This window comes from Vanessa atalanta, chromosome 2, assembly GCF_905147765.1.
Source record: "Vanessa atalanta chromosome 2, ilVanAtal1.2, whole genome shotgun sequence".
Classification (NCBI taxonomy): Eukaryota; Metazoa; Arthropoda; class Insecta; order Lepidoptera; family Nymphalidae; genus Vanessa; species Vanessa atalanta.
In genome coordinates, this window is record NC_061872.1 from 7,966,370 (window position 1) to 7,979,549 (window position 13,180).

A 13,180-nucleotide genomic window follows, 5' to 3' on the forward strand; every position below is an offset into this window, starting at 1 on the left:
GAAATTGAGTAAATGATTGACTGTGTAGCCTATTCTAATCGAAGGGAATAAAGATTAACAAACCTTTGATTTGCGTATACTTTGCGATTTTCTAATAGCTCTGCTATATACAGAAAGTTCTTTAATTAATCACCTTTATTTATAACATGAATTAAATAGTGGTGCTATTACACTTAAATATTTATATCCACTTTGATTTTATTCAGTTCCAAAGTTCCGATAACAGCTTCGTCGGTATTCAAAACGAATCCATAATGATTTTAATATTATTCAAAACTTTTTGAATAGTGATGTCGCGTCAATCTGATTTGTCTTTTTTCATCTCATTGTTGGAATAGAGCCTCGAAAATTCTTGCCATTTCTACTTCGATTACATAAATCGAGAGTTCGATTTGAAGTAGAAGAATGTATAATTATATTGTTTTGTTTTTATTATATTGTGAAGGATTATATTGTTTTTAAATAATTTTTAACTACTTTAATGTTCATACAAAATTAGAAGTTGAATGATTAATTAATTCTTAGATTCAGCGTCACACATAAAGGTATGTATTTAGAATATAAACGTATTTCAACTAAAATTTGTATGGATATAAAAGTGAATCAAATATGTAGTTTTTTAAATCTCTATTTCCGGACACGGGATTTATTTTATATTAAATATTTAGACATAAACCATTCATATTAATATCATAACGCACACTCTTAAATATCTTAACAGTCTGAAGCATTTTGATACATTTCGAATGATTTTGTACAAAGTATGGTTAAGTTTAATTAATTTTAATACTTTTGACTAACTTCTAGATAATATTTTGATTCTAGTCAGTATGTACATTTTTAATATAAGTTTTTGAATACTTTATAATGGCGTTTTATTCTACCTACCCTTACTCACCTTACCTATCCTACCTACCTACGTACCAAATAAATATCTTATCATGTAAAATTAAAATAAAATCAATGGCTCAATTACCTGCGGCATATTTTCTATGGGGTCTGTGATTATGTTTATCATGATAATGGGATAACATAAGTTTTTTTTTGCGGTTGGTTGTGAGGCTATCATGGTAATCAGGCACGTACAGGTTTAACTACCATGTTTTCCTACACCATCGAGCTAGAGATGAATTATTAATTGAACTCGCAATCATCAGTTAATAAGCATGTGTTTTTAACCACTGGGCCATCTCCGATCAATAAAATATTTTCTTAAAATTTTATATACTTACTAAATTAATCATGCTCATCCAAGTTTACCGAAATGCGCTACAAACAACATAATCAATGACACGCATTACAGCATTTATAGGCATTGAGTAAATACTAATTTTACGCTGTCTGCGACTTTAAGGGTTTAAAAAACTCATACTGGAGTGTAAATTAAATCAGAACGAATACTTGCATTTTATTCATACACCATATAAAATAATGAAAATATAATTATTGAATTTTTAAGCCCGAAAGTCTTGTTTTCCATGTAATTATGATAAATATAGAATATATTTACAACCTGTGGAGATTTGGCACATCCAAGCCCTGTACTGCAGTTATCTAAATTTTAACAGCGCATGCGTGAATTTCTGTCGGAATCTCTCAGCTGATCGTACTCCACCCATTGACTTTAACGCTGGCTTGCTAACTGAATGTTTTCGTATTTTTATATAAACATTTAGATAGTAATTCGTCTTGTATGTGTAGTTAGTATCGAGACCTGGATAGTGTGTAGTTGATCGGTTTTAAAGGAAACTTACGTTCGTTACGATATAAACATGAAAGCAGCGGCGATGTCAGTCTGGATTTTTATAAATCTTCTTTGTTTTGGAATGTGTGGTTATTTATACTTGATATGGTCTCAATATTGGATGAGCTTAGAAAAACAAAGACTATTTAGTAAATCTCATATAACTCCTCAGAAGAATGGCATATCAGGAATAAGTTATCAAGATAATTTTTCAGAAAACATGATTTCCAACACTGTGTTAAATGTATCGTTGTTGAAAGTTGATTCTGTACGTAAAAGATCTGTAGTTGCTTTTAAAACTGGTCAAATGTTACAATGGTCTAATAAATCATATGGGACGCAGGTTCGTCCGTCCAATAACATCGTGGTGAAGAGTCGCGGCAGTCCGAGATTCCCAAATATACATAAAGCGATATTGGAGTTCGATAGCGACAAATACGTCTGTAACGATCTGACTACATTAGAATGCGAGTCGAAAACGGCTGAATTCAAGGAGTTACTATTAAAAGAGTTCCATCGAGTGTTGATGAGTGACAGCAAAGTGTTTACATCAGGCCTGGAGTCGCAGAACCCTTACGATGTCAAATACGACAGAGGGTATGTCAAGCAACTTTCTAGGGGGGAAATATTGTGCGCGCTTGGGAAAGTTGCTGTGCGAACCGTTGAATCAGAAGACGAACCCTTCGCGAGCTTGGGTTATAGAATTCCGAAAGATCCGTTACAGAAACATCGTATGTTTAATACGTGTGCGATTGTGACAAGTGCTGGAGCTCTTCTTGGATCACGTCTAGGAGAGTTTATTGGTGAGTATAATGATTGATTAACCGAAAATATAATTCCAATACAAATTAAACTCAAATATTGATTAATATAATGTTTAATAGTTTTTTTTTTTTCGTAAGTAAATATCATTTTTGGTGACAAGTTGCCGTGTGTTACCATTAGCGTAGAACGAAATATGATTTATTAAATAACTTTGTGCATCATGTACGTAAGGTGAATCAGATATCAAGAGTGTTCCATATTGAGTTATTATTTCCTTTACAGTTATCGACACCAAAGTCCAATTGGTAACAAGCTTTACTAATTCATTTTTCTCGTTATACAGAGTGCAATAACATAAAACGAGGACAAATAGATTATTTTAAGTTAATGTTTTAGTGACGGTTTTAAAGTACCTACAGCTTCTTTAAAACAATATCAAGGTCGAATTTAAAGTGGAATGTTTCAACATGTAACGTTTGACGATGTAACGTTTTTGATATGTCCTGTTGCTATGTAAACGGGGTTGTATGTTTCGTTAGTTTCGCGTAAATTCTTCGACTCATTGTATGATATACACCTTTGATAAAATCTACAGGATGTGATCGGTAGTACGATGTTAGGTGATCGACCGGTATTGTGCAGCTATCGTATCGGATCTTTGCTTTGTGAACGCATTGTCATGCGCAGGCGGCTCTGTTCGACGAACGACCCAAATCGTATGCGAATTATATGAATTATTATTGTTCACGGGACTTCACTTATTACTCACGGTCGCAAATCACAGTAGACAACTAGGTACCTTTATTATTTACCGACTATTCATTACAATAGGAAATTGTGGTTATTAAATATATGAATCAACTGTATGTTAAGGAAGCTTCATAAGGTTCAAATGTGAATAAAGTATTAAAAAATATATAAACGAGGAAATCATATGTCTAATACGTACAATAGCAGAAGTCATCACGTTAGTTGATTTGCTAATTAAACAAAATATTTATCAAAGTTCCTACATAAATAGTAAGTATTTGTAATTGTTAGTGTTTTATTTGATCTGCAATTTATGTTTTGGATTTGGTTAAGTTGATTTTTGGTGGGCTTTAGCAACCGCAGGGCATACAGGTAGTAAGCGTGAAGTGTCAAAAAAAATTTAATTAATATTGTAGAAAAAAGACATCAAACAAAATTGTATTACTAAATAAACCGATAATTTTGAAAAAAAAAATACGTTGTTAGACGTCATGTGGAGTTTTGGCAATTCAAATTTTTAACTGGCGATTGTTTGAGAGCTTGAGAGCTCCAACTTTTTTACTGCTCGGAGCCTTCATTTCACTTGACCCTTGAGCCGCTGATTGTACCAATTATTAATCTAATTTGAAATTTGTCTACTGTGACACAAATATAAACGTATTATAAATACTTACCAGTGTCTAAATTAGTGATCATTCATGTCCGGCTACCATTATGCATGGTTGTCAGATAGTGATCATACCATGTAAGTATTTTATTATGCATCGATCACTTGATTTATTCATGATCATCGCAATCTAAGCTTGCAGAAACAACGTCTCGATATGCTGATATGGTTGTTTAAGCGATGTTATGGCGCCGCCAGCCGGCGCCTCTGCATTGTATCTGTAAAACCCACGCGTCCCCACTGGAAAATTCAATGTAAACTAAGAAAAAGCTTCTATCTTGATCTGGAAAGATATAGCTTCTAGGTAAATCGGAAATCAAATTTGAGTGACAAATTACATCGACAATTTTACTTTCATCTTTGTCTGCATTATTTAAAATAATTTATGATAGATTTTTCCATTTATTTGATAATTTATATATTTCAAAAGTTTTTGAAATTTTTGTTCACAGTGCTATTCATTAAATAAATAGTTTATTTTTCAATTAGGGTTTAATTTTCATTATTATAAATGTATTACCTAGACTTGGTAAATCTAGTAAATCTATTAGAACAAAGCTATATAAGATCATTAAAAGATCATTAGTTTTCGCCCGGGGCTTCGCTCGCGGTATATGGGTTTATTGTCATGTGCTAGGCAAAAAAGTTCCTAACTTGGAGTCCAGGAAGTTAGCTTTATACCAAATTTCGTCAAATTCAGTTCATTGGTTTGGCAGTGAAAGAGCGACAGACAGAGTTACTTTCACATTTATAATATTAGTATAGTATAGATTAGACGACCTCCGTGATCGAGTAGTGTGTACACCGGTTTTCATGGGTACGCCTCTCCGAGGTCCCGAGGCCGAGTCGATTTAGAAAAAGTTCATTAGTTTTCTATGTTGTCTTGGGTCTGGGTGTTTGTGGTACTCTCGTTACCTCTGATTTTCCATAACACAAGTGCTTTAGCTACTTACATTGGGATCAGAGTAATGTATGTGATCCAATATTATAATCTATAATCTTATTATATTAAACGAATTTTCACATTAATTTGTTCCGCTAAATCAGTATTATTCAAGTAAGCTCTCATTATAAAATCTTTTGACCGTTATCTTACAAAATTAAATTTTATATGGAGGTTCGGAGGATGTTATATAGTTACTCAGTATATATAGAAACTCAGTAGTTATTCTAAACTAATATTTATGTACCCCGAATGAAAAGAACAATGGTGAATGTAAAATATATCTTCGTTTTTGAAAATGTATAGGATACATTTTCAAAAAAAAAGATGGCGCAGCAGTAAAAAGCGGTTAGAGGGCCTCTGACCTCCGGGGCCCTGGTGCACTGCACCACCTGGCCCTACGAATTGAAAAATCCTCTATAATACTTAGTTTAGCTTTCATACATAAATAAATTAGCAAAAAAACTTTATTCTATTGACTTTTCTCTGAGAGAGAACATTATTTAATAATTTCGTCGTCTTATACACTTTCTATTTTTTTTTATTTGGTCCTTACATAAAATTTTAATATGTAAAATTTATGATCGTGTCGAACGGAACGTGAATTAAGGAAATAAAGTTACATTTTCCTTGCCCTAAAATATTTTTTGAAAAAATCAAATAGTATTATTTAATTTAAGTAATAATTTTCCTTATAAAAAGATTTCCATTTATAATTTTACGTAGGAATACCATTAGATTTTTAAAGTACGGCGAAACACACATCGTAAAGACGACAAAAGATGATTCATAAAAAAAGTCCTTAGGTATATTATTTTAGTTGGATTGTGTTAGTCATTTGCACATGTCTTTGTCCTTAGTCGAAAGCTGCGATAAACGTACTTTGGAATAAACAGTCGTATTTGTACAATTATAGCCTCTATTTCCAAACAATAAGGATTTATAGAAAGATGTTATTATTTTGCATATTACACAGTACACACCTTAGATTTGAAAAAGACAATGGATGAGACGACCAAAACATGTGTAATTCCTCTTACTCCTGTAGAAAAAACCCACGTAGTGCATAAGTTTACAGTCACGTGTATGTATGTATATATGGATGTATATATCATTTAGTTTTTTTATCTACAGCTAAAGACCTTTCGTCAGTGTAGTGACGTTTAAATTTGTCGGTCGTTTGAATAATATACTTTTGTGCTGGATGTTGATACCAATATTTTCAAACAATATTTTATATATATATATTTTTTTTTTAAATGTATCTATTACATGTTACAAAGCTTTAAATATTTTTTTGTTAAATAATAAATGTAAAATAAAAAAAATATATAAATGGATCTAATGATATGTGCATTAATATTGTAAGATTTGTTTTGAGCATAATAGGGTTATTTTTTTAATGAATAAAGCTATGATATAATTTTTTGAATTAATATGTTAAAATAAGTAAGTAATTTTGAATTAATATGATAAAATAAGTTAAAATAGGGATAATGAGAGAGAGAGAAAAAGAGAGAGATATGATAATATGATATATAAAGATTTCAAATAGGTATAGAGTGTACGTCACAAAATTACATTCAAATCTCAAGTTTTATACATATGCTCCTATGTTCCTTCAATTATAGCAATTTTAGCAGCATCCACTTGGTTATTTGCATAACTACGTAACTGCAAATATTTAAAATACATTAAAAACATCATAAATTTATATTAAACTAGTTCCCACGTTTTACGGGTTGGCCGTCAGGTGCTAGGCATAAAAAAGTATCCTATGTCTTACCTCGGAGTTCGATCTTGCATTATGCAAATTTTATCAGTTTCGGTTCAGTGGTTTGACCGTGAAAGAATAACAGACAGACAGATAGACAGAGTTACTTTCGCATTTATAATTTTAGTATTGAAGTAAAGTAAATTTTACTAAAGCGACACCTTAATAGAATCATATTTAAGCTAGCTACGTAGTTGTAGCAGAAAATGACAAAAGACCCATACTTACTACCGGTCATAAATTATGTACATTGTAACCTTAACTGCAAGTCATCAGCCCACACGTTCATAATCAGTGCATAATTTATAGTTCGTTTGCTATCGTGCATATATTATTTATATAGCCTTAGCCATGAAAAAATACTAAAGGATATTGTGAAAAAAATCAAGGTAATTTATTTAAAAATATTTTATTAATTTGTATTTAGATCTTCTTCTTATATTATATATAAAGAATACTTTGTAATCAACAAACTCCGAAACTGATGAAACGATATATATTAATAATTATTTCATAACTAAGAAACTATTTTATCCAACAGTAAAGAAGGTATGTTTCAGTAATAATATAATTTCAGTATTTTTATATAATTCCACGCGTGTGAAGCTGCGGCCAGCCAGTATTGTATAAACTTATTTTTTGTTCACTTGTAGTATACACAATTAAGTCTGTGCGAATAAATATATTTTGAAAAGTAGGTAACCGTTGCGGGTCAGGTCGATAAAAGTTAAAAGGTCTAAAGAAATTCTCAATAGCGGCTACGACCGAAACCACGAAGTCTTATTCATTGATTTTTAAATAAAGATAAATGGTATTAATTAAATTATACATTAAAAAAGTTTCTACTTATATATATACAAAGGAAGAACCATGAAATTTAATTGTATAATATAAAAAATAAATTGAGCCGAGATTCGAATTCAAAACTTCAAATTAATTTATATTTTATTTATTTTCATAAACAATTAAATATCCTGTGTCATTTTTACAAGAGTTAATACGTTATTAGCATTTAAAGAAGAGGAAAATCTCGGATGCTATTGGAAATTTATATACTTTTTGTTATTTAATTAGTATTCGTTAATAACAGCTTTATAGAGCATATTTTACAGAAACAATAGGTAGGTAGAACATCTACATGTCAACGCTCAGTTTTATCTATTATTAAATTTTTTTTTTGCTCACGCGACCGCTTGGTAAGATAAAACGAAGTTTTCATTAACGCGCGTATTTTGTTTTAAAGTTATTATGGTTTTAAAATGCGTCGGGTATTAGATATCCGGCAACAATGACGCCCGGCTAAAGAAAATATATATATAATAGAATCTCAAACGAAAAAATTATAAACTTATATATTTGACATTACAGAGAAATACATATATATTTAAAATAAATAAAAAAGTTAATGTCAAATATATAATGTGATAAGAACTACATAGTATTTAATTATCATATTATTAAATATCATGTTAAAGTTTTCGATAATTTTCAGAAAATAAGATACTTAGGGGACTTAATGGAAAAGTTTGAAGGTTTTAAATTACTTTAAATAATACCAGATAAAAATTGACTTACGTTAAGTTCTTATGTAAGTGTTCTTGCATTGTACAATTATTACATAAAAAGTACATACCGCACTTAAAATAAAAATTAAATTTTATAAAATATTGTAAATTTTCATGTATCGCATCACGAATAAACACATTAGTTTAAGTTTATGTTAAAAAGTAAATGTAAACTCAATAATAGATAATTAGTTACTGTTTTTTTTTAAATAGATTGTAATTATCAGACGTTTATCGCAAATAGGTTTGTTTACTTCCATTGTTCGGTTTCTTAATATATAATGAGTAATAAACATAATATTATGTGTATTTTTGTTTGTCAAAGGTGTTTCGGTATTTTCAATGTTTCCTAACCGGTGTAATGGAGCGTAAAATTAAATAAGTTATCGTCTTTCAAGGTCTTTAATGCTTTGTATGATAGACTTAGGATTGCAGTGGCAGTAATCGGACGGCATTGTATCAGAATACACAAAGACCTCGAAAAAAAAGTATTACAATTATTTTATTCAATAGTTACGGAATAGTTTTAGAGTATTGCTTGTAAATATTTTGATTACTATGTATCTAACACCTTACGTAAAGAACAAACAATTTTTATACAATTTCATTTCTGAATATATTATCTTTCGAGACAATAAACTAAAGAAACGTTATTAAAATTCGTTTTAATAACGTTTCTGTCTCAATTTATTGTTTAAATCGTAGTTTTTTTTTTTTAATAAGTAATTTGACTTCCAATAGTCTGCTGGATGATAAGTGTATAGTTATATACATACACATTCGCGTTGTAAGAAATATGAACTGTCTTACATAATCCATGTGTTAAAAATCTGGGGAATTAAGATAATACGTTTCATGTGCCTACTACAACAATACTAAGCTATTTTTTTTGTCGAATATGTAATGAGTGAGTTCTCTATCTCCAATTTAATTTATCAATTTTCATTTCAGATTCTCACGATATGGTTTTGAGATTCAATAATGCGCCGACAGAAAATTACACCGAAGATGTTGGTTCGAAAACAACATTCCGTATTCTTAATTCACAGGTAATTTAATTACATACAATATATTATTTCAGCTTACAAGAAATCTTGACAAGATATAGTATAGAAAAGTGATATTTATAAATTTGGCGGTAAAATTTAAACTGATTAAGATATTTTAAAACATTTAAGGAATAGACGATTTCGAATTAATTTTCATATATAATAATCTTTATAATCAAATAGATGAAATAGAAATTAGTAATAATTTTTTTATTACCAACGTAAAGTCACGATATATCGTTAGTTTTATTTTATAATTCGATGCAGATACATTGCAATATTTAAATTATAATTAATATATATTAAGAAAAAAAACATCGTTAATCATAAATAATTGTTTTAATGGTTTTTACTTTTCATAATTAACTTTAGCTTTCCATTATTTCCGTTGTTTTTATTCTATAATAAAAGTTAACTATTTAATAAAAAAAATCGAGTTTTCTTGGTTTTGTCTGAGTATATTATATATTGTATTTCATAGTAGCAGTTGATTTCATGCGGCCTTACTGGCGTGAATAAGTTGTCGCCTGTTCTGCTAACAATGATGCTTGAATGCTGCCTTCCCAGAAGATCGAGGAAAATAAATATGATATGCATACAGATCGATTCCTTAGTTTTTAAGATTATTGGTAACATAAAAACAAATAAAAAATAAATAGCACTGCCGTTATCATTATATCGTTTAATACACTTTAAGTATTAAAATATGATTAAATTTTTTTTTTATCTATAAGTGCGTTCTGTTTTCAATGATATTGTTTTTTTTTTACATAAGTACGTAAGGCTCATAGGCATAAATATTGGCAATGTTGATTTGGCAAAATAAATATTAATAATTCCAATCACCAATATGGCGTGAAGTATAATTTACACGCTATTTCCCTTGTGCTTGAAATTACACTGGCTCATTCGCCCTTCAAACTGAAACAATACAGATTATTGTACCAAGTAATGTTGTAAGGATTGTTGTTTTTTTTTAGGATAGAGATAAGAAAACATTTATTCAGAACACACATAAATCGGAAAGATTAAAAATATGATTGTTAAAAAAATATATTTTAATTAAACTCCCATGGGGCAAAAAATTGACTTAACCATTTTTATCATTTTCAGGTCGCTACTAAGCCAGAATACAAATTTTTAAGTGATCCGATGTACAAAAATATTTCCATAATGATATGGGACCCTGCGAATTATTCATCGCCCCTAGACGAGTGGTATCGTCACCCAGATTTTCCTGTTTTTCGAGTGTATAAAAAGTAATTTCTCGTTTTATGTTTTAGCAAAAATTAACTTCCAGTCCTTATTAAATATCACACCAAAAAAGTGAATCCGTTATCGAAATTAAACAATATTCATAATTATTATACGTACAGGTTTTGTATTTCAGTTTGCTGGAAACGCAACCGGGAGCTGATGTTCATCTTCTGTATCCGCAAGTTTTATGGGATCTGTGGACTGTACTCCAAGATTCATCACCTTATCGTTTAAGAAGAAACCCTCCTTCATCTGGATTTATAGGTGACGTTATGTTTTGCAATACACATATATATATAGCGACTTTTTTGCTTTATAGTGTAAAGGTTTTTTTGAATCATAATATGGCGAATTAAATTAAATTCCAAACTCCGATAATTTAGACAATAATTGAATTAGTTAGAATCGGTTTTAATTATTACTGTTCAGGCTTATGGTTCGCCATACACCGTTGCAACCGCATTCGTATGTTCGAGTACGTACCGTCGGTGCACGCAACGCGTCGCTGTCACTACCACGCGAGTGGCGACGACACCGGGTGCACGCTCGGTGCCTGGCACCCACTCGCACAGGAGAAGGCTCTAGCGCACCGTATGAGTGACAACGCCGATCTCGACGTCTTTCAACGAGGCTTCATTGACGTACCGGGAATAAAAGCTGTCCATTGTTGAATAAATAGATTTTACATTTTAATATCTATTGATGTCGCGAATGCACTGTCACATACACCTTGCTAAATTGCTGAGACTGATATCTATCTACCGTAAAAGAAATATTTGTATTTTTTCAACTGTGATCGTAGATAATCAAAGTTGCTCGGACAAACGATGGATAGTTAAATTGTTACTACGGATATTACCGGTCTTTTATCTTTGGTTTGTGACATGCGTTCTGACATCGGTGTACCACATGATGTACTTATCATCGTTAAGTGCCAAATTAACTACCTAAACTGTGTTCTTAATTATCAATTGCGTGATTGGACTTGTCAAAGTATTTTTTTGTTTTATTTATTATATAATTTATATAATAAGGTCGCAGCCTACAAGGGTTATATTTACAATGCTTTAGATAAAGCTCTCGCTCATAGAAGTGCTTAAAGGTTAAAAATACATTTAAAATAAAACCTGGTTTGCCAATTTTCTTATTCATCTTTAAGATTATTAAAAATATAAATCAATCATTGTCAATTGATTTTCGTGTATTTCGGAATATGTAAATCAATAAAATTACATGCATTTAGAGGTAAAAAAAGACTTATAATATTTTGTAAATTAAAATACGAGCTAACTATGATAAAATTTAATTTGTCGAGGTCATTATCTCATCAGTCATCAATTGCACGTATGTCGTAGGTCTATTTTAAGATTTAGATTTCTTATTTGGTGTAGAATATGTTTATGTACACTGCCGTAATTATAAGTAATGTAAATGAATATACATTCTGAGACAATAACGACCAGTAGAATAATTGGGAATGGAATGCTTAAAAACGAAAGAAAAGTAACGATCGGACAGGTTTTTTTTATAGTATGAGATGATCTAAGTAAGTTTTATTATCATACGTAAGAAAGTCCAGTTTAATATTCTTACCGTTATATAAAATAATCTTAGGTAGGTATAAAATGCTGTTACTTACTGTACAACGTACTTAACGCTACCACAACCTTATAAAGATTAATCAAAAGTTGGCGTTTCATTTCAAATTGCTTTTTTTTTCATAAATTTGACTGCAGCATAAATTTTATAGTATGTAAAAGCATTTGACATGTAAGTCTTGCTTTTCATAAAATATTTATTGTTGTATATGTATATCATAATAGCTTTATTAACGCAATATTAACTTTAATACTGTAAACTAAAAAAAAATCTGTCTTCCTAGATATTATTAAAGGTGCTTAAAGATAATAAAATACACATTTCATTTCGCTATAATAAAACCTTCTTAATAAAACTTTGTTTTATTTATAAATCTATTATCAAATAACGTTTTCCGCATTACCTAGGACTCTACAATTATGACAATAGTTGTTTAAATTATAGCAACAGGAACAAACATTTTGTTTTTTTATGAGATTCATGTAAGGTTATATCAGCCATGAGATGCCCTTGTCTTATTTTATATTTTTAGCGATTTGCCGTCGCGTAGTGGTCAGTAGGTGCTGGCGGAATACTGATGGGTGCTAGGTGTCACTGATTAGTAATTCAGTGCGGGCTTACGGAATTAGCGACATCCGACTTGTGCGTAGTGTGTTGTAAAGACGCGTTATCGTCGTTTTTTTATGGCGAGCCTTTTAAATATTTATTTTTTTGTTTATAACAGGTAGGTAAGCGGTCTAATAGGTCTTTTGATGAGTGAACAATTCCATAAGTAGATTTGCACTGACACAAATGTCGCCAACCATGGTGTTATGTCCCTTCTGCCTGTTATGACACTGGCTCACTCATCCTTCAAATGAAAAAAGATCAATTGCAAGAGCAAGGCAAATCAACTGCTACAACATTTATTGAATACATTTTATATAAGATTCTACTCACTCCTCTGTTATTCTTTTACCAAATATGGACATATTGTTTATATACACATGTGTTTAGTTAGTTAATATAAATTTAAAAGTTCTGACTACCTCGTTTGACTAGTGACTAGATATAAGGCCAAATATCCT

At 30.5% G+C, this 13,180-nt stretch overlaps 1 protein-coding gene across 1 annotated transcript; it reads left to right on the forward strand.

The window, feature by feature from the left end:
• Positions 1-1,772: 1,772 nt before the first annotated feature.
• On the forward strand, positions 1,773-11,383 carry LOC125073329 (beta-galactoside alpha-2,6-sialyltransferase 2). Its single transcript, XM_047684119.1, has 5 exons — positions 1,773-2,547; positions 9,160-9,257; positions 10,371-10,516; positions 10,648-10,778; positions 10,944-11,383. The coding sequence occupies exons 1-5, from the start codon at positions 1,773-1,775 to the stop codon at positions 11,183-11,185; spliced, it is 1,392 nt and encodes a 463-aa protein (XP_047540075.1). The 3' UTR covers positions 11,186-11,383.
• The last annotated feature ends 1,797 nt before the right edge of the window (positions 11,384-13,180 follow it).

Coding starts and splice junctions, on each gene's coding strand:
- LOC125073329 (XM_047684119.1), top strand. CDS start 1,773: ATGAAAGCAGCGGCGATGTCAGTCTGGATTTTTATAAATCTTCTTTGT. Junction 2,548..9,159: donor ACGTCTAGGAGAGTTTATTG/GTGAGTATAATG, acceptor TTTTCATTTCAG/ATTCTCACGATATGGTTTTG. Junction 10,779..10,943: donor TCCTTCATCTGGATTTATAG/GTGACGTTATGT, acceptor ATTACTGTTCAG/GCTTATGGTTCGCCATACAC.